The sequence below is a fragment of the Pseudophryne corroboree genome, chromosome 7 (genome assembly GCF_028390025.1).
Source record: "Pseudophryne corroboree isolate aPseCor3 chromosome 7, aPseCor3.hap2, whole genome shotgun sequence".
Classification (NCBI taxonomy): domain Eukaryota; kingdom Metazoa; phylum Chordata; class Amphibia; order Anura; family Myobatrachidae; genus Pseudophryne; species Pseudophryne corroboree.
In genome coordinates, this window is record NC_086450.1 from 487,727,561 (window position 1) to 487,750,915 (window position 23,355).

The 23,355-nt window shown below is 46.6% G+C and overlaps 1 protein-coding gene across 2 annotated transcripts in view; it reads right to left on the minus strand.

Moving 5' to 3' along the window:
- Positions 1 to 288: 288 nt before the first annotated feature.
- LOC134945687 (RNA-binding protein 25-like) overlaps positions 289 to 23,355 on the minus strand; it is a 163,453-nt gene continuing 140,386 nt past the window's right edge. Inside the window, exon 2 of one of the 2 annotated variants that reach the window (XM_063935129.1) lies at positions 289 to 2,990. In XM_063935129.1, coding sequence (XP_063791199.1) covers positions 2,404 to 2,990 — 587 coding nt within the window. In that variant the 3' untranslated portion in view covers positions 289 to 2,403. The remainder of the gene's footprint in view (positions 2,991 to 23,355) is intronic. The other variant, XM_063935128.1, reaches the window with a different exon arrangement.

Here is a 23,355-nt window from a genome sequence, read left to right on the forward strand (position 1 = left end):
CAAAAACGCCCAGCATCTGGCCAGCCACTCCCCCGTTTCTCCATCCACTCCTGCGTTTTTGGCTGGCAGGCCTGCGTTTTTTAGCACACTCCCGGAAAATGGTCAGTTTCCGCCCAGAAACACCCACTTCCTGTCAATCACAATCCGATCAACAGAGCGACTGAAAAGCTTTGTTTGTCAGTGAGTAAAATAGCATAGTTTTGAGTAAAATCACTTAGCGCGTGCGCCCTGCTGTGCATACGCATGCACAGATCTGCCGGATTTTACCCTAATCGCTAGTCTGCTAAAAATACCAGTGAGCGAACAACTCGGAATGACCCCCTAAGAAGGTACTCAGATATGCAAAGACACAAGCTCAGGAGAAAATGGCCCAGTCAGTGTGTAAAGGAGGCAAAACTTTTTTTTAGGTATATAAGCGAAAAACAAAAAGGTGATTAATAAAACTAAAGACAGAGAGTGGGAGTCCTGTTGAGGGAGACAATGTAATAGCAGATCATCTTTATAATAATTTTTGCTCAGTATTCACTACTGAAAGAGAGGGGAAGGGGCCACAGTTAAGTTGCAGGGATATTCAGGAAAATAAAACAAGTACATTTACAGAGGAGAAGTCCTGACAGAACTCTCAAAGCTGAAAGTGGACAAATCTATGGGGCCAGATGAGATACATCCAATGATACAAAAATAACTTAAAGAGGTGCTGGTAGCACCATTGACAGAATTATTCAACCAGTCATTAGCTACAGGAGTAATTCCAGAGGACTGGAAAAGAGCAAACATAGTCCCACTGCACAAAAGTGGAAGCAAGGAAGAGGCAAACAACTACAGACCAGTGAGTCTTGCATTAGTAGTAGGGAAATTGATGGAAACACCCTTAAATGAAAGAGTTGTAGACTATCTCAAATCCAGCAATTTGCAGGATCCCAAACAGCATGGATTCACTGGGGGAGATCATGTCAAACAAATCGTATTGACTTTTTTGACTGTGTGACTAAAGTGATGGATAAAGGTGGAGCCGTGGGTATAGCTTATCTAGATTTTAGTAAGGCTTTTGACACTGTTCCACATCGCAACTGCTAAATAAACTTGAAAGCTTGGGATTGGATACTAGGATTATTACATGTATACAATCTTGGTTGCAGGATAGAAAATAGAGAGTTGTGGTAAATGGAGTGCATTCACAGGAAGGAAATGTTACCAGTGGTACCAGTGGAGTATCCCAGGGATCTGTACTTGTACCATTGCTTTTTAATATCTTTATTGGTGACATTGCTAATGGCATTAAAGGGAAAGTATGCATTTTTGCAGATGACACAAAGGTATGCAACAGGGTAGACACACCAGGTGGGGTAAAACAAATGATGGAGGATCTAGGTAGACTAGTGGAATGATCAGGAGTGTGGTAATTACAGTTTAATATCAAAAAATGCAAAATCATGCACTTGGGTCAAAAAATCCAAAGGCTAAATATAGTATTAATGGCACTATACTGGAAACTACTGAGGAGGAAAGGGATCTAGGAGTCACTATTTCAGGTGACTTAAAGGCAGGTAAGCAATGGAACAAAGCAATGAGGAAGGCTAGTCAGATGCTTGGCTGCATTGGGAGAGGAATCAGCAGCAGAAAGAAAGAAGTAATAATGCCGATGTATAAGTCATTGGTATGGCTTCATCTAGAATACTGTGTCCAGTTCTGGAGGTCATATCTTCAAAAGGATATTAATACATTTGAGACGGTACAAAGAAGGTCTACTAAAATGGTGCATGGCCTACATCACAAAACATACCCAGAAAGACTAAGAAATCTCAATATGTATAGTTTGGAGCAGAGAAGGGAAAGGGGGGACATGATAGAAGCTTTCAAATATATCAAGGGTTTTAACAAAGTCCAATGAGGGAAACATCTCCAAATGAAGAGAAGCAAAAGGTCACAAGGACATGCACTGAGGCTGGAGGGGGGGAGGTTCAGGGGAAATTTGAGGAAAAATTACTTCACAGATAGGGTAGTAGACAAGTGGAATAGCCTCCCATCGGAGGTGGTAGAGGCTAAGACGGCAGAGCAATGTAAACAGGCATGGGATAGACATAAGGATATCCTTACACAGAAATAAGGATCAAATAAAGTTTAAGATAAAATATGGTAAAAAAAAAAAAAGGGGCAGACTACATGGGCCATGGTTCTTATCTGCCGTCAAATTCTATGTTTCTCAAAAAGCTATTTATCATTTATTACATAGTCAAACTAATTACAATTTAATATTCAGTTAATAATAAATGCTAACAGTAGGTTTAATTTATCACAACCTGCAAATAAATCACTGTAAATACTGTATGATGGTTTCAGAGCTTAAAAACAAATTGTGTGAGTGAAATCTACATTACATTGTAACACAACCTCCTTCTTCTTTCACAGGAACTTGTTTCTTATAGGTCTTTTAGCCTCTTCCCTTTGCCTGTCAGCCTCCTCCCTTTTCCTGTCAGCCTCTTCCCTTTGCCTGTCAGCCTTCTCCCTTTTCCTGTCAGCCTCTTCCCTTTGCCTGTCAGCCTCCTCCATTTCCCTTTTCGTGTCAGCCTCTTTCCTTTGCCTGTCAGCCTCCTCCCTTTTCCTGTCAGCCTCCTCCCTTTTCCTGTCAGCCTCTTCCCTTTGCCTGTCAGCCTTCTCCCTTTTCCTGATAGCCTCCTCCCTTTGCCTGTCAGGCTCCTCCCTTTGCTTTTGCAATTCTCTGTCATATACGTATTTAAGCACAAATTCCTTCCGTTTCTGTCTTTCTGACTCCGGATTGTCGATTCGCTCCACTCGGAATGTAACGTCTTTAATCACTTCAATGAAAAACTTCAGAATATTCCCTTGTTTTCCACTGGTCTTCAAATGATCTTCTGGGGTAAAATTTTCAACTGGAAAAATCTGTTCCACGTCCATGTTCTCAAACCTGTCCTTCACATTCCTGTAATTCTCATGTGTCTTATGGGTGAGAACGACCATTGGAAATATTCCTGCGGAGACATATTACAGTATAAGTGTTACTCTGCATGTACAGTCATGGCCCCAATACTACTCTGAAACAGTATGTAATATACACTGGTTCCGGAATTAGTATTATTGGACGTTTGTATGTTTTTACTATCTGGATAGATGGGTGTGCTAAGGTGATGGCAGAAGATGGAAGGGATGGGAACAGGGGCGGGTTTAGGGGGGAATGCATGTACGGGAAGCAGTTAGATTCCCGGTGAACGGGATTCCGGCGGTCCATATACCGACACAGGGATCCCTAGGGTAGACACAATCCTGCCATTAAAATACTGTACCTATACCAAATGGGATGCAGTGTCATAATACAGACAGCCGGCATCCTGATCATCCTGACAGCGGGATGCACTGCCGACCTGCCGCAGGGGAAAAGGTGGTAGGGGGTTAGGTTTAGGCACCAGAAAGGGGGTTAGGCCTAGGGTGCAGGCACGGGATGGTTAGGGCTAGGGATTGGGGAGGGTTAGGGAAAAGATGAGGGTTAGGTGGCCTGTCAGGATTCTGATGGACAGGATGCCGCTGTTGATATACTGACCGCCGGTATCCTACCCATCGGTAACTCATACTGAACCCGCATGTACTACCCATTTACACTCTATTCAAAATAGCATATGGTAATGTACAGTAGATAAATTATTCACTAATGGTTACTGACAGTGTCAACACAAACATCCAAGTGCTGCTCTCCAACAGGTGCTGCCCCTAGGCACGTGCCTCATCTGCCTAATGGGAAATTCACCACTGGATGGAAAATAGGATTTTAAGTACCTACCAGTAAATCCTTTTCTCGTAGTCCGTAGAGGATGCTGGGATCCACATTAGTACCATGGGGTATACACGGTCCACTAGGAGCCATGGGCACTTTAAGAGATTAATAGTGGGCTGGCTCCTCCCTCTATGCCCCTCCTACCAGACTCAGTCTAGAAACTGTGCCCGAGGAGACGGACATACTTTGAGAGAAGGAATTTACACAGATAGTGGTGCAATTCACACCACCTCATACATAACCAAAGGAATGCCAAGCTAACCAACTGGAAACAATTCAGCAACAGCTGAACCAAAACTTAACCAAGTAACAGTGCATGAAACACGAAGTGCTGGGCGGGCGCCCAGTATCCTCTAAGGACTACGAGAAAAGGATTTACCGGTAGGTATTTAAAATTTTATTTTCTCTTACAGGGGACCACATTAGTACCATGGGGATGTACCAAAGCTCCCAGAATGGGTGGGAGAGTGCTGAGGTTCCTGCAGAACTGATTGACCAAACTTAAGGTCCTCACAGGCTAAAGTATTGAACTTGTATAACTTAGCAAACGTGTTCAAACCTGACCAAGTAGCTGCTCGGCAGAGCTGTAAAGCCCAGACGCCACGGGCAGCCGCCAAGGAAGAACCCACTGTACGAGTAGAGTGGGTCTGTAAAGATCTTGGAATCAACAATCTTGCATTGGAATAAGCATACTGGATAGTTAGCCTGATCCAGCGAGCAATGGACTGCTTAGAAGCAGGACATCCAATCTAGGTGGGATCATAAAGCACAAACAGTGCGTCTGATTTCCTGTGATGAGCTGTGCGCTTCAGGTATACCTTCAAAGCCCTCACAACATCCAAGGACTTTGAAGTAGCTGAGGTGTAAGTAGCCACTGGCACCACAATAGGTTGGTTGATATGAAATGCCGACTCAACCTTAGGAAGAAACTGCTGACTCATTCTGAGCTCAGCTCTATCCTCTTGGAAAATTAACTAGGGTCTTTTGTGAGACAATGTCCTCAACTCTGACACATGTCTTGCTGACGCCAAGGCCAACAGTGTGACGGTCTTCCACGTAAGAAACTTTATGTCTACCTACTGTAAAGGCTCAAACCAATCTGATTGCAGGAACTGCAACACCATGTTAAGATCCCAATGTGCCATAGGAAGCACAAAGGTCGGTTGGATGTGCAGAACCCCCTTCAAGAATGTCTGAACCTCAGGGAGGGCAGCCAATTGTTTCTGGAAGAAAATGGACAAGGCCGAAATCTGGACCTTTATGGAGCCTAGGCATAGGCCCACATTCACACCTGCTTGTAGAAAGAGGAGGAAACGTCCTAGTTGAAACTCCACCGCAGGAAACTTCTTGGATTCACACCAAAACACATTTTTTCCAAATACAATGGTAATGCTTAGACGTTACTCCCTTCCTAGCTTGGATCAGAGTAGGAATCACCCTATTCAGAATCCCTTTCCGGGCTGAGATCTGACGCTCAACTTCCATGCGGTCAAACGTAGCCGTGGCAAGTCTTGATAGATGAACAGCCCCTGCTGCAGTAGGTCTTCGTGAAGAGGAAGAGGCCTCGGATCCTCTATTAGTAATTCCAGAAGATCCGCGTACCAAGCCCTTCTTGGCCAGTCTGGAGCAATGAGTATCGCCTGAATTCTTGTTCTTTTTATTCTTTTGAGAATTCTTGGGATGTACGGAAGTGGAGGGAACATGTACACTGTCTGGAACACCCACGGTTACCAGCGCATCCACAGCCACTGGTTGTGGGTGTCTCGACCTGGAACAGTACCGCCTGAGCTTCTTGTTGAGACGAGAGGCCATCATGTCTTTCTGGGGAACTCCCGACCTGCTTGTCACCTCCGCAAACACCTCCAGATGGAGACCCCACTCCTAGATGGAGATAGGGTCTTTACTCCCGGAACGAACTTTGCCGACAACGCCACTGCGTGTCTCTCTGCCCAGAGAAGAATTATTGTTACTTCTGACATTGCAGCTCTGCTAATCGTTCCGCCCTGTCGGTTTTTGTAGGACACCACCGTTATATTGTCCGACTGAACCTGAATAGCTTGATCTTGATGTGCCGCTTGCAGAAGGGCATTGTATATGGCCCTTAGTTCCAGAATGTTTATTGGAAGGATGGCTTCTTGACTTGACCATCTTCCCTGAAAGTTTTCCCTCCGGGTGACTGCTCCCCAACCTCTGAGGCTTGCATCTGTGGTTAGAAGAATCCAATTCTGAATCCCGAACTTGCAGTCTTCGATCAGGTGAGAAGTCTGCATCCATCAGATGAGCGAAATTCTGGCTTTCGGCGACAGGCGTATCCGCTGGTGCATGTGAAGATGTGATCCAGACCATTTGTCCAGGAGATCCAGCTGGAATAATCTTGCATGAAATTATCCATACTGCAGTGCCTCGTAGGAGGCTACCAACTTCCCCAGTAGGCAAATGAACTGATGAACCAATATCCGGGCTGGCTTCAGGACATCCCGGACCATTGATTGGATCACCAAAGCTTTTTCCAATGGAAGAAACACCCTCTGTACTTCCATGTCGAGTATCATCCCCAAGAAGGGAAGACTTTTGTCGGTTCCAAATGTGATTTTGGAAGGTTCAGAATCCATCCATGATCCTGGAGTACTTGTGTTAAGAGAGCAATACTCTGCAACAATCTCTCCCAGGAAGATGCCTTTATCAGAAGATCGTCCAAGTATGGAATCATGGTCACTCCCTGTTTGCAGAGGAGGAGCATCATCTCTGCCATGACCTTGGTGAACACCCTCAGTGCTGTGGAGAAGCCAAATGGCAGGGCCTGGAACTGGTAATGACAGTTCTGTAGTGCAAACCTTAGATAGGCCTAGTGAGGTGGCCAGATTGGAATATGAAGGTACGCATCCTTGATATCCAGGGATACCAGGAATTCCCCCTCCTCCAGACCTTAGATTACCGCTCTCAGACACTCCATGTTGAATTTGAATACCCGCAAGTAGGGGTGCAGGGATTTTAGGTTTAAGATCCACCTTACCTAACCATCCAGTTTCGGTACCATGAACAGGTTGAAGAAATAACCTTTGTTCTGTAGCTGAGGTGGAACTGGAACAAAGACCTGTGTCTGAACCAATTTTTTTATTGCCTCCTGCAGGATTGAACTTTCTTCCTGAGAAGCTGGTAAGCCTGATTTGAAGAATCTCTGAGGTGGGAGTTCTTGAAACTCCAGTCTGTACCCTTGGGCAATAAGATCTTTGACCCAGGGGTCTAGGCATGATGTCAACCAGATGTGACTGAAATCTTTTAACCGTGCTCCCACCTGCCTGTCCCTCAGGCAGTGTGGTCCACCGTCATGCCGAAGGCTTTGAGGAAGCAGTACCTGATTTCTGTTCCTGAGAACCTGTCGTTGCAGGTTTCATGGTTTTACCCGACCCCCTCTGAAGGGGGTGGATGCACCCCTGGATTTGTTTTTAAATTTCGCTGTCCGAAAGGCCTGCAGTGTAGGTACAGGATATGATTTCCTAGCCGGTGTAGCTGCGGAAGGAAGATCAGTCAACTTACCTGCAATTGCCTTGGATATCAATGTATCCAGTTTGTCACCGAACAGGGCCTCACCTGTGAAGGGCATGCTCTCCACGATTCTCCTGGAGTCTGCATCCGCAGTCCATTAGCGTAGCCACAGTCCTCTGCATGCCGAAACTGCCATAGCTGTAACCCGTGCATTAAGCAGACCAATTTAGTTCATGGCCTCCACCATGAAGCTTGCAGAATCCTGAATGAGATGCAATAGTAAATCAATTTCACCTCTAGTCATGGAATCTAAATCATCAATCAGGTTACCTGACCATTTTACAATGGAGATCCACGCACAAGCAATAGTGGGTCTCTCAGTGGCAAACACAATATTTTGAAAGGGGGGTTTCCAAATAATTTATTGAAAACCGATGAAAAAAAGTCATAGATAGACAGCACAAAGGCACCATGACCATTCATTCCCTCCATAGACACTAACAGCACAGGCACCATATCCATCCTCCCCCTACATAGATAGACAGCACACAGGCACCACAAATCCCCCCCCCCTTCCCCCAGGGCCCCAGACACACACTACATAGATAGACAGCCAGCACACAGGCATAACGACCACCCCCTCCCCACATAGACAACACACAGGTACCAAGACCATCCCCCCCTCGCATAGATAATACAGTCACCAAGACTATCCCTCCCCTCCCAGATAGAATACAGGCACCATGACCATCTTCCCCTCAGATAGACAGGCAGAACGACACCCCCCCTCCAATAGACCACACACAAGCATCACAACCCCCTCCCCAGATAGACAGCATACAAGCACCACGAGTACCCTTCCCAAGATAGACAGAGGACTGGCACCACGATCAACCCCCCTTTCCCACACACCCCCAGGTAGACAGAAGAACTGACACACCACAAAAAAAAAAACCCTTCAAGAAGACAGCACATGGCACACCACAACCATCCACCCTTTCCCCGATCCCTGCACACCAAGGAGAGCATAATTTATTATTAAATACTGTCGCCCACATCATCTTGCTGCTGTGTAGTCAATGCCGTGGCAAGGAGTGATGACACAGAAGACTGCTCAGCTACCATGCCATGTCAAACCCCTCCACGTGATCAGCCTGAGAGGAGCTGATCCCCCTACATTCCAGCAGCCAGCCTCTCAGCGCGTATCTGAGGCAGCTTCGTCACACTGCCTGAGGATCAGCATAAAAAAATATATATATATAAAAAAAATCAGTATGCTGCTGCGCCGATGGCCAGGGAGGGTTTCTGGGTACTCGGAAACACCCCCATGCGTGCGCGTATGTCTCTGGGCCACGCCTGCAGCTGTGTACAGTGATTTGAGCATAGTCTCAATCTTGCGGTCAGCTGTATCCTTTAAGGAGGCTGCGCCAGGGACAGGTAAAACAATTTTGCATGACAATCTAGATAGAGGCGTCCACAATCGGTGTGTACGCGCTGTGAGTACTTTGTACCGTCAGCGCGGTGTGTGTACGCAAAGCCCGTACACTGTACGGGACTCTGTACGCTAATAGCGTACAAAGCACATAGGTTGTGTATTAAGTATAGCGGCCACAGCGGCTCCATGGTAAAGTGTATTTAAAGTGTGTTTAAGGTATAGCTTTCATTCCTAAGGATAAATCAGCATTATCACAGGGCTGCGAAGGCAGGCGGCATCCACAATTGCTGCGGCCACAATGTAATTTTGTTGCAGTCCCAAACACTGGGCAGCATGCTGGGCGGGTAGCATGCTGGGCGGCCTTGTCCTGCAGCAGGGGTGACCCCAGCGTGCGTTAGAAGCAACTGCAGATTCTGCAATCCAACCATAGTATATGTGGGGAGACAGTACAGCGCTCCGTACTGCTCCCTATAGGGCGGCATTCATCTGGATGTCGCTGGCATCCTTCATAGCAGACGGAAGTCAGAGACACATTATTATCCTCCCAGATGTACTGACACGTCACCCCGAGCGCCTGGACACCATTCACTGTACCAAAGTATGGACTTTGTCAGGGCCGGTTCAAGCCCTATTGGCCCCCCCGGGCGGAAAATAGAGGCATGGCTTCATACAGGGGGCGTGGTCAGTTATGCCCCCTGTACAGTGAGTAGCGCCGCTGAAAGAAAAAAATAATAATAAAATGAATTCTTACAATCCCCGCTCCTGATTCCCGACCGCTGCAGACCTCCCGCCGGTGCCGCTACTCTCCTGGTCTAGTTCCCATCACAGCGGGGGACACAGCGGGACCAGCAGTAGAGATAGCGGGCAGCGGGGGGACACAGTTGCGGATCTTTCCATGGTGTGGCACCCTCCGGATGGCGCCGGCACCCTCCGTATGACACCGGCACCCTCCGGAAGGCGGCGCCCCGGGCAAAAGTCCTGCTTGCCCGTGGCAAGATCCGCTACTGGACTTTGTACTGCTTTCTGTAGACTGCTAACAGGATGCCAACAGAAATTCAGGATCCAGGTCTGCCACCATCCATGCCCCTCTGAAACTGGGACACTAGGGCATCCCGAACACAATACACGTCCAGATTCTGAGGATGAAGTAAAATACTTTACACAAGACTTGCACGTACATATTCACATCAGAGAGAGTCATGACAAAGTGCTCTCATGTCTGGATCTGGCACTTGCCTGGTCGGGGATTTTGGGCTGTGGGGTGACAAGAATGGTGGGTGGGCCATACTTGCCTACTTTTGAAAACTAGTTTCAGGGAGATTCCTGGTGGCAACAGAAGGGTGCGCCATTGCAGGGGCGTATCATGCTCCGCCCAAGGGGTGTGTTTAGCTCCACCTATGGGCGTGTTTATTGACACTCAAGAGTGTGTCCTGCAGTGGCAGGTGAAAGATATAGTACTAAAGCAGCAATAAAGAAAAAAAAAGTGTAATAATATAGGTGCACTACATATTAATGTTCCGTGGACATTTGTTAGAAGAGATGGACAAATATAAAATCTATATACACTGGTGCAGCATTGTGTGCTTGCATACACATGTATATATATATATTATAGTTTTCTATATGCTGGTATATATATATATATATATATATATATACCAGCATATAGAAAACGACAACACTCGCCACCCCAGAAGTGGGGTGCAGTATCCGCACTCGCCACTAATAAGGTGGGGTGCATGTAGCCCATGGCCACCTACTCAAAAATATAAAAACAAAAAGTACAGCACTCACCAAAATAAGCTCACTTATCCTCACAACATCTATGGATAAATGAATAAATTATGGGGGTTTAGTTAGTGAATTGGCCAATGCATGGAAGCCTGCATACCGCTCCACGGTACCCCACCTTCATGCAGGTCCTACACTATCACCAAATTTAAAACCTGGCAACTGTATCACATACTATAACTGCAAAAATGCCCACTTGGTTGTGAGGATAAGTGAGCTTATTTTGGTGAGTGCTGTACTTTTTGTTTTTATATCTTTGAGTAGGTGGCCATGGGCTACATGCACCCCACCCTATTAATGGCGAGTGCGGATACTGAACCCCACTTCTGGGGTGGCGAGTGCTGTGGTTTTCTATATGCTGGTATATTTTAGGGTTAATCCCTAGTTAACTCATTAACTGTGGCCACAAGCTCTGTTCATGCACCCCAATTATCTTAAACCTGTGTCAGCTGCCCTTCAGTAAATTATCAGCCAGTGTCAGGTGATTAGTGTACCTTTTAAAAGCCATGCAGTTCATGGCAGGTATACCTTACACCAAGTGGGCATTTTTGCAGTTATATTATGTGATACAGTTGCCAGGTTTTAAATTTGATGATAGTGTAGGACCTGCATGAAGGTGGGGTACCTTGGTGAGCGGTGTGCAGGCTTCCGTGCATTGGCCAATTCACTAACTAAACCCCCATCATTTATTAATTTATCCATAGAGGTTGTGAGGATAAGTGAGCTTATTTTGGTGAGTGCTGTACTTTTTGTTTTTATATATATATATATACATATATATACATATATATATATATATATATATACACAGAGGCGTCACTCACCACTGTGACACCTGGTGTGGCAGCGAGGATAAAGGGGGTGGGGCTTCGTGGGAATGAGTGGGGCTTAAATAGATGGGCGGGGCTTCACGGGCAAAACCCATTTTTAGATCATTGCAGGCACGCAAAGGGGGCGGGGATTTACGGGAGGGGAGGGGCTTCACGTCCCGACACCCGTTTTATTTTCCACTGGGGGGTGTGGGAGGTGAGGGCTGACTCCCAGGGGTGCTGTCCCTGCAGTGCTGGCTCCTACACAGTGACAGGAGCCGAGTGCTGCACATAATATAACACTGCAGCACTCGGCTTCTGTCACTCTGCAGGAGCCGGCATTTTGGTGTCACCCCTCGGCGGGTGACACCCGGGAGCGGGCCGCACCCCCCGCACCCCCCTTGTGAAGTCACTGTATATATACGCACACATGTATGTATATAGAAATACACACGTGTGTGTGTATATATATATATATATATATTAGAGATGAGCGCCTGAAACTTTTCGGGTTTTGTGTTTTGGTTTTGGGTTCGGTTCCGCGGCCGTGTTTTGGGTTCGACCGCGTTTTGGCAAAACCTCACCGAATTTTTTTTGTCGGATTCGGGTGTGTTTTGGATTCGTGTGTTTTTTTCAAAAAACCCTAAAAAACAGCTTAAATCATAGAATTTGGGGGTAATTTTGATCCCAAAGTATTATTAACCTCAAAAAACATAATTTACACTCATTTTCAGCCTATTCTGAACACATCACACCTCACAATATTATTTTTAGTCCTAAAATTTGCACCGAGGTCGCTGTGTGAGTGAGATAAGCGACCCTAGTGGCCGACACAAACACCGGGCCCATCTAGGAGTGGCACTGCAGTGTCACGCAGGATGTCCCTTCCAAAAAACCCTCCCCAAACAGCACATGACGCAAAGAAAAAAAGAGGCGCAATGAGGTAGCTGTGTGAGTAAGATTAGCGACCCTAGTGGCCGACACAAACACCGGGCCCATCTAGGAGTGGCACTGCAGTGTCACGCAGGATGTCCCTTCCAAAAAACCCTCCCCAAACAGCACATGACGCAAAGAAAAAAAGAGGCGCAATGAGGTAGCTGACTGTGTGAGAAAGATAAGCGACCCTAGTGGCCGACACAAACACCGGGCCCATCTAGGAGTGGCACTGCAGTGTCACGCAGGATGTCCCTTCCAAAAAAACCTCCCCAAACAGCACATGACGCAAAGAAAAAAAGAGGCGCAATGAGGTAGCTGTGTGAGTAAGATTAGCGACCCTAGTGGCCGACACAAACACCGGGCCCATCTAGGAGTGGCACTGCAGTGTCACGCAGGATGGCCCTTCCAAAAAACCCTCCCCAAACAGCACATGACGCAAAGAAAAAAAGAGGCGCAATGAGGTAGCTGACTGTGTGAGAAAGATAAGCGACCCTAGTGGCCGACACAAACACCGGGCCCATCTAGGAGTGGCACTGCAGTGTCACGCAGGATGTCCCTTCCAAAAAAACCTCCCCAAACAGCACATGACGCAAAGAAAAAAAGAGGCGCAATGAGGTAGCTGTGTGAGTAAGATTAGCGACCCTAGTGGCCGACACAAACACCGGGCCCATCTAGGAGTGGCACTGCAGTGTCACGCAGGATGTCCCTTCCAAAAAAACCTCCCCAAACAGCACATGACGCAAAGAAAAAAAGAGGCGCAATGAGGTAGCTGTGTGAGTAAGATTAGCGACCCTAGTGGCCGACACAAACACCGGGCCCATCTAGGAGTGGCACTGCAGTGTCACGCAGGATGTCCCTTCCAAAAAAACCTCCCCAAACAGCACATGACGCAAAGAAAAAAAGAGGCGCAATGAGGTAGCTGTGTGAGTAAGATTAGCGACCCTAGTGGCCGACACAAACACCGGGCCCTTCTAGGAGTGGCACTGCAGTGTCACGCAGGATGTCCCTTCCAAAAAACCCTCCCCAAACAGCACATGACGCAAAGAAAAATAAAAGAAAAAGAGGTGCAAGATGGAATTGTCCTTGGGCCCTTCCCACCCACCCTTATGTTGTCAAAACAGGACATGCACACTTTAACCAACCCATCATTTCAGTGACAGGGTCTGCCACACGACTGTGACTGAAATGACGGGTTGGTTTGGACCCCCACCAAAAAAGAAGCAATTAATCTCTCCTTGCACAAACTGGCTCTACAGAGGCAAGATGTCCACCTCATCATCATCCTCCGATATATCACCGTGTACATCCCCCTCCTCACAGATTATCAATTCGTCCCCACTGGAATCCACCATGTCAGCTCCCTGTGTACTTTGTGGAGGCAATTGCTGCTGGTCAATGTCTCCGCGGAGGAATTGATTATAATTCATTTTAATGAACATCATCTTCTCCACATTTTCTGGATGTAACCTCGTACGCCGATTGCTGACAAGGTGAGCGGCGGCACTAAACACTCTTTCGGAGTACACACTTGTGGGAGGGCAACTTAGGTAGAATAAAGCCAGTTTGTGCAAGGGCCTCCAAATTGCCTCTTTTTCCTGCCAGTATAAGTACGGACTGTGTGACGTGCCTACTTGGATGCGGTCACTCATATAATCCTCCACCATTCTATCAATGGTGATAGAATCATATGCAGTGACAGTAGACGACATGTCCGTAATGGTTGTCAGGTCCTTCAGTCCGGACCAGATGTCAGCATCAGCAGTCGCTCCAGACTGCCCTGCATCACCGCCAGCGGGTGGGCTCGGAATTCTGAGCCTTTTCCTCGCACCCCCAGTTGCGGGAGAATGTGAAGGAGGAGATGTTGACAGGTCGCGTTCCGCTTGACTTGACAATTTTCTCACCAGCAGGTCTTTGAAACCCAGCAGACTTGTGTGCGCCGGAAAGAGAGATCCAAGGTAGGTTTTAAATCTAGGATCGAGCACGGTGGCCAAAATGTAGTGCTCTGATTTCAACAGATTGACCACCCGTGAATCCTTGTTAAGCGAATTAAGGGCTCCATCCACAAGTCCCACATGCCTAGCGGAATCGCTCTGTCTTAGCTCCTCCTTCAATGTCTCCAGCTTCTTCTGCAAAAGCCTGATGAGGGGAATGACCTGACTCAGGCTGGCAGTGTCTGAACTGACTTCACGTGTGGCAAGTTCAAAAGGTTGCAGAACCTTGCACAACGTTGAAATCATTCTCCACTGCGCTTGAGACAGGTGCATTCCACCTCCTATATCGTGGTCAGTTGTATAGGCTTGAATGGCCTTTTGCTGCTCCTCCAACCTCTGAAGCATATAGAGGGTTGAATTCCACCTCGTTACCACCTCCTGCTTCAGATGATGGCAGGGCAGGTTCAGGCGTTTTTGGTGGTGCTCCAGTCTTCTGTACGTGCTGCCTGTACGCCGAAAGTGTCCCGCAATTTTTCTGGCCACCGCCAGCATCTCTTGCACGCCCCTGTCGTTTTTTAAAAAATTCTGCACCACCAAATTCAAGGTATGTGCAAAACATGGGACGTGCTGGAATTTGCCCAGATGTAATGCACGCACAATATTGCTGGCGTTGTCCGATGCCACAAATCCACAGGAGAGTCCAATTGGGGTAAGCCATTCCGCGATGATCTTCCTCAGTTGCCGTAAGAGGTTTTCAGCTGTGTGCGTATTCTGGAAACCGGTGATACAAAGCGTAGCCTGCCTAGGAACGAGTTGGCGTTTGCGAGATGCTGCTACTGGTGCCGCCGCTGCTGTTCTTGCGGCGGGAGTCCATACATCTACCCAGTGGGCTGTCACAGTCATATAGTCCTGACCCTGCCCTGCTCCACTTGTCCACATGTCCGTGGTTAAGTGGACATTGGGTACAGCTGCATTTTTTAGGACACTGGTGACTCTTTTTCTGAGGTCTGTGTACATTTTCGGTATCGCAACCCTAGAGAAATGGAACCTAGATGGTATTTGGTACCGGGGACACAGTACCTCCAACAAGTCTCTAGTTGGCTCTGCAGTAATGATGGATACCGGAACCACGTTTCTCACCACCCAGGATGTCAAGGCCTCAGTTATCCGCTTTGCAGTAGGATGACTGCTGTGATATTTAATCTTCCTCGCAAATGACTGTTGGACAGTCAATTGCTTGGTGGAAGTAGTAAAAGTGGTCTTACGACTTCCCCTCTGGGATGACCATCGACTCCCAGCAGCAACAACAGCAGCGCCAGCAGCAGTAGGCGTTACACGCAAGGATGCATCGGAGGAATCCCAGGCAGGAGAGGAATCGTCAGAATTGCCAGTGACATGGCCTGCAGGACTATTGGCATTCCTGGGGAAGGAGGAAATTGACACTGAGGGAGTTGGTGGGGTGGTTTGCGTGAGCTTGGTTACAAGAGGAAGGGATTTACTGGTCAGTGGAGTGCTTCCGCTGTCACCCAAAGTTTTTGAACTTGTCACTGACTTATTATGAATGCGTTGCAGGTGACGTATAAGGGAGGATGTTCCGAGGTGGTTAACGTCCTTACCCCTACTTATTACAGCTTGACAAAGGGAACACACGGCTTGACACCTGTTGTCCGCATTTCTGGTGAAATACCTCCACACCGAAGAGCTGATTTTTTTGGTATTTTCACCTGGCATGTCAACGGCCATATTCCTCCCACGGACAACAGGTGTCTCCCCGGGTGCCTGACTTAAACAAACCACCTCACCATCAGAATCCTCCTGGTCAATTTCCTCCCCAGCGCCAGCAACACCCATATCCTCCGCATCCTGGTGGACTTCAACACTGACATCTTCAATCTCACTATCAGGAACTGGACTGCGGGTGCTCCTTCCAGCACTTGCAGGGGGCGTGCAAATGGTGGAAGGCGCATGCTCTTCACATCCAGTGTTGGGAAGGTCAGGCATCGCAACCGACACAATTGGACTCTCCTTGTGGATTTGGGATTTCGAAGAACGCACAGTTCTTTGCTGTGCTTTTGCCAGCTTGAGTCGTTTCATTTTTCTAGCGAGAGGCTGAGTGCTTCCATCCTCATGTGAAGCTGAACCACTAGCCATGAACATAGGCCAGGGCCTCAGCCGTTCCTTGCCACTCCGTGTGGTAAATGGCATATTGGCAAGTTTACGCTTCTCCTCCGACAATTTTATTTTAGGTTTTGGAGTCCTTTTTTTTCTGATATTTGGTGTTTTGGATTTGACATGCTCTGTACTATGACATTGGGCATCGGCCTTGGCAGACGACGTTGCTGGCATTTCATCGTCTCGGCCATGACTAGTGGCAGCAGCTTCAGCACGAGGTGGAAGTGGATCTTGATCTTTCCCTAATTTTGGAACCTCAACTTTTTTGTTCTCCATATTTTATAGGCAGAACTAAAAGGCACCTCAGGTAAACAATGGAGATGGATGGATTGGATACTAGTATACAATTATGGACGGACTGCCACGGTTAGGTGGTATAAAAAAACCACGGTTAGGTGGTATATATTGTAATACAATTATGGATGGACGGACTGCCTGCCGAGTGCCGACACAGAGGTAGCCACAGCCGTGAACTACCGCACTGTACACTGGTTGATAAAGAGATAGTAGTATACTCGTAACAACTAGTATGACTGACTATGACGGTATAAAGAATGAAAAAAAAACCACGGTTAGGTGGTATATATTATAATACAATTATGGATGGACGGACTGCCTGCCGACTGCCGACACAGAGGTAGCCACAGCCGTGAACTACCGCACTGTACACTGGTTGATAAAGAGATAGTAGTATACTCGTAACAACTAGTATGACTGACTATGACGGTATAAAGAATGAAAAAAAAAACACGGTTAGGTGGTATATATTGTAATACAATTATGGATGGACGGACTGCCTGCCGAGTTCCGACACAGAGGTAGCCACAGCCGTGAACTACCGCACTGTACACTGGTTGATAAAGAGATAGTAGTATACTCGTAACAACTAGTATGACACTATGACGGTATAAAGAATGAAAAAAAAAACACGGTTAGGTGGTATATATTATAATACAATTATGGATGGACGGACTGCCTGCCGAGTTCCGACACAGAGGTAGCCACAGCCGTGAACTACCGCACTGTACACTGGTTGATAAAGAGATAGTAGTATACTCGTAACAACTAGTATGACTGACTATGACGGTATAAAGAATGAAAAAAAAACCACGGTTAGGTGGTATATATTATAATACAATTATGGATGGACGGACTGCCTGCCGAGTGCCGACACAGAGGTAGCCACAGCCGTGAACTACCGCACTGTACACTGGTTGATAAAGAGATAGTAGTATACTCGTAACAACTAGTATGACACTATGACGGTATAAAGAATGAAAAAAAAAACACGGTTAGGTGGTATATATTATAATACAATTATGGATGGACGGACTGCCTGCCGAGTGCCGACACAGAGGTAGCCACAGCCGTGAACTACCGCACTGTACACTGGTTGATAAAGAGATAGTAGTATACTCGTAACAACTAGTATGACACTATGACGGTATAAAGAATGAAAAAAAAACCACGGTTAGGTGGTATATATTATAATACAATTATGGATGGACGGACTGCCTGCCGAGTTCCGACACAGAGGTAGCCACAGCCGTGAACTACCGCACTGTACACTGGTTGATAAAGAGATAGTAGTATACTCGTAACAAGTCAACTAGTATGACACTATGACGGTATAAAGAATGAAAAAAAAACCACGGTTAGGTGGTATATATTGTAATACAATTATGGATGGACGGACTGCCTGCCGAGTGCCGACACAGAGGTAGCCACAGCCGTGAACTACCGCACTGTACACTGGTTGATAAAGAGATAGTAGTATACTCGTAACAACTAGTATGACACTATGACGGTATAAAGAATGAAAAAAAAACCACGGTTAGGTGGTATATATTATAATACAATTATGGATGGACGGACTGCCTGCCGAGTGCCGACTGCCGACACAGAGGTAGCCACAGCCGTGAACTACCGCACTGTACTGTGTCTGCTGCTAATATAGACTGGTTGATAAAGAGATAGTATACAACAATATACTACTATACTGGTGGTCAGGCACTGGTCACCACTAGTCACACTGGCAGTGGCACTCCTGCAGCAAAAGTGTGCACTGTTTAATTTTAAATTAATATAATATTATGTACTCCTGGCTCCTGCTATAACAACCTGCAGTGCTCCCCAGTCTCCCCCACAATTATTATAAGCTTTTATACATTGATGTGCAGCACACTGGGCTGAGCTGAGTGCACACAGACTGAGTCACACTGTGTGACTGCTGCTGTGTATCGTTTTTTTCAGGCAGAGAACGGATATAGCAGAGAACGGATATATTAAATAAAACTTAACAACAACAACTGCACTGGTCACTGTGGTAAACTCTGTCTGCACAATCTCTCTCTCTCTCTCTCTCTCTTCTAATCTATTCTAATGGAGAGGACGCCAGCCACGTCCTCTCCCTATCAATCTCCATGCACGTGTGAAAATGGCGGCGACGCGCGGCTCCTTATATAGAATCCGAGTCTCGCGAGAATCCGACAGCGTCATGATGACGTTCGGGCGCGCTCGGGTTAACCGAGCAAGGCGGGAAGATCCGAGTCGCTCGGACCCGTGAAAAAAAAAGTGAAGTTCGTGCGGGTTCGGATTCAAAGAAACCGAACCCGCTCATCTCTAGTGCGTATTCTGGAAACCGGTGATACAAAGCGTAGCCTGCCTAGGAACGAGTTGGCGTTTGCGAGATGCTGCTACTGGTGCCGCCGCTGCTGTTCTTGCGGTGGGAGTCCATACATCTACCCAGTGGGCTGTCACAGTCATATAGTCCTGACCCTGCCCTGCTCCACTTGTCCACATGTCCGTGGTTAAGTGGACATTGGGTACAGCTGCATTTTTTAGGACACTGGTGACTCTTTTTCTGAGGTCTGTGTACATTTTCGGTATCGCAACCCTAGAGAAATGGAACCTAGATGGTATTTGGTACCGGGGACACAGTACCTCCAACAAGTCTCTAGTTGGCTCTGCAGTAATGATGGATACCGGAACCACGTTTCTCACCACCCAGGATGTCAAGGCCTCAGTTATCCGCTTTGCAGTAGGATGACTGCTGTGATATTTAATCTTCCTCGCAAATGACTGTTGGACAGTCAATTGCTTGGTGGAAGTAGTAAAAGTGGTCTTACGACTTCCCCTCTGGGATGACCATCGACTCCCAGCAGCAACAACAGCAGCGCCAGCAGCAGTAGGCGTTACACGCAAGGATGCATCGGAGGAATCCCAGGCAGGAGAGGAATCGTCAGAATTGCCAGTGACATGGCCTGCAGGACTATTGGCATTCCTGGGGAAGGAGGAAATTGACACTGAGGGAGTTGGTGGGGTGGTTTGCGTGAGCTTGGTTACAAGAGGAAGGGATTTACTGGTCAGTGGAGTGCTTCCGCTGTCACCCAAAGTTTTTGAACTTGTCACTGACTTATTATGAATGCGTTGCAGGTGACGTATAAGGGAGGATGTTCCGAGGTGGTTAACGTCCTTACCCCTACTTATTACAGCTTGACAAAGGGAACACACGGCTTGACACCTGTTGTCCGCATTTCTGGTGAAATACCTCCACACCGAAGAGCTGATTTTTTTGGTATTTTCACCTGGCATGTCAACGGCCATATTCCTCCCACGGACAACAGGTGTCTCCCCGGGTGCCTGACTTAAACAAACCACCTCACCATCAGAATCCTCCTGGTCAATTTCCTCCCCAGCGCCAGCAACACCCATATCCTCCTCATCCTGGTGGACTTCAACACTGACATCTTCAATCTCACTATCAGGAACTGGACTGCGGGTGCTCCTTCCAGCACTTGCAGGGGGCGTGCAAATGGTGGAAGGCGCATGCTCTTCACGTCCAGTGTTGGGAAGGTCAGGCATCGCAACCGACACAATTGGACTCTCCTTGTGGATTTGGGATTTCGAAGAACGCACAGTTCTTTGCTGTGCTTTTGCCAGCTTGAGTCGTTTCATTTTTCTAGCGAGAGGCTGAGTGCTTCCATCCTCATGTGAAGCTGAACCACTAGCCATGAACATAGGCCAGGGCCTCAGCCGTTCCTTGCCACTCCGTGTGGTAAATGGCATATTGGCAAGTTTACGCTTCTCCTCCGACAATTTTATTTTAGGTTTTGGAGTCCTTTTTTTTCTGATATTTGGTGTTTTGGATTTGACATGCTCTGTACTATGACATTGGGCATCGGCCTTGGCAGACGACGTTGCTGGCATTTCATCGTCTCGGCCATGACTAGTGGCAGCAGCTTCAGCACGAGGTGGAAGTGGATCTTGATCTTTCACTAATTTTGGAACCTCAACTTTTTTGTTCTCCATATTTTATAGGCAGAACTAAAAGGCACCTCAGGTAAACAATGGAGATGGATGGATTGGATACTAGTATACAATTATGGACGGACTGTCACGGTTAGGTGGTATAAAAAAACCACGGTTAGGTGGTATATAATACAATTATGGTTGGACGGACTGCCTGCCGAGTGCCGACACAGAGGTAGCCACAGCCGTGAACTACCGCACTGTACACTGGTTGATAAAGAGATAGTAGTATACTCGTAACAACTAGTATGACTATGACGGTATAAAGAATGAAAAAAAAACCACGGTTAGGTGGTATATATTGTAATACAATTATGGATGGACGGACTGCCTGCCGAGTTCCGACACAGAGGTAGCCACAGCCGTGAACTACCGCACTGTACACTGGTTGATAAAGAGATAGTAGTATACTCGTAACAACTAGTATGACTGACTATGACGGTATAAAGAATGAAAAAAAAACCACGGTTAGGTGGTATATAATACAATTATGGTTGGACGGACTGCCTGCCGAGTGCCGACACAGAGGTAGCCACAGCCGTGAACTACCGCACTGTACACTGGTTGATAAAGAGATAGTAGTATACTCGTAACAACTAGTATGACTATGACGGTATAAAGAATGAAAAAAAAACCACGGTTAGGTGGCATATATTATAATACAATTATGGATGGACGGACTGCCTGCCGAGTGCCGACACAGAGGTAGCCACAGCCGTGAACTACCGCACTGTACACTGGTTGATAAAGAGATAGTAGTATACTCGTAACAACTAGTATGACTATGACGGTATAAAGAATGAAAAAAAAACCACAGTTAGGTGGTATATATTGTAATACAATTATGGATGGACGGACTGCCTGCCGAGTTCCGACACAGAGGTAGCCACAGCCGTGAACTACCGCACTGTACACTGGTTGATAAAGAGATAGTAGTATACTCGTAACAACTAGTATGACTGACTATGACGGTATAAAGAATGAAAAAAAAACCACGGTTAGGTGGTATATAATACAATTATGGTTGGACGGACTGCCTGCCGAGTGCCGACACAGAGGTAGCCACAGCCGTGAACTACCGCACTGTACACTGGTTGATAAAGAGATAGTAGTATACTCGTAACAACTAGTATGACTATGACGGTATAAAGAATGAAAAAAAACCCACGGTTAGGTGGTATATATTATAATACAATTATGGATGGACGGACTGCCTGCCGAGTGCCGACACAGAGGTAGCCACAGCCGTGAACTACCGCACTGTACACTGGTTGATAAAGAGATAGTAGTATACTCGTAACAACTAGTATGACTATGACGGTATAAAGAATGAAAAAAAAACCACGGTTAGGTGGTATATATTGTAATACAATTATGGATGGACGGACTGCCTGCCGAGTTCCGACACAGAGGTAGCCACAGCCGTGAACTACCGCACTGTACACTGGTTGATAAAGAGATAGTAGTATACTCGTAACAACTAGTATGACTATGACGGTATAAAGAATGAAAAAAAAACCACGGTTAGGTGGTATATATTGTAATACAATTATGGATGGACGGACTGCCTGCCGAGTTCCGACACAGAGGTAGCCACAGCCGTGAACTACCGCACTGTACACTGGTTGATAAAGAGATAGTAGTATACTCGTAACAACTAGTATGACTGACTATGACGGTATAAAGAATGAAAAAAAAACCACGGTTAGGTGGTATATAATACAATTATGGTTGGACGGACTGCCTGCCGAGTGCCGACACAGAGGTAGCCACAGCCGTGAACTACCGCACTGTACACTGGTTGATAAAGAGATAGTAGTATACTCGTAACAACTAGTATGACTATGACGGTATAAAGAATGAAAAAAAAACCACGGTTAGGTGGTATATATTATAATACAATTATGGATGGACGGACTGCCTGCCGAGTGCCGACACAGAGGTAGCCACAGCCGTGAACTACCGCACTGTACACTGGTTGATAAAGAGATAGTAGTATACTCGTAACAACTAGTATGACTATGACGGTATAAAGAATGAAAAAAAAACCACGGTTAGGTGGTATATATTGTAATACAATTATGGATGGACGGACTGCCTGCCGAGTTCCGACACAGAGGTAGCCACAGCCGTGAACTACCGCACTGTACACTGGTTGATAAAGAGATAGTAGTATACTCGTAACAACTAGTATGACTGACTATGACGGTATAAAGAATGAAAAAAAAACCACGGTTAGGTGGTATATAATACAATTATGGTTGGACGGACTGCCTGCCGAGTGCCGACACAGAGGTAGCCACAGCCGTGAACTACCGCACTGTACACTGGTTGATAAAGAGATAGTAGTATACTCGTAACAACTAGTATGACTATGACGGTATAAAGAATGAAAAAAAAACCACGGTTAGGTGGTATATATTATAATACAATTATGGATGGACGGACTGCCTGCCGAGTGCCGACACAGAGGTAGCCACAGCCGTGAACTACCGCACTGTACACTGGTTGATAAAGAGATAGTAGTATACTCGTAACAACTAGTATGACTATGACGGTATAAAGAATGAAAAAAAAACCACGGTTAGGTGGTATATATTGTAATACAATTATGGATGGACGGACTGCCTGCCGAGTTCCGACACAGAGGTAGCCACAGCCGTGAACTACCGCACTGTACACTGGTTGATAAAGAGA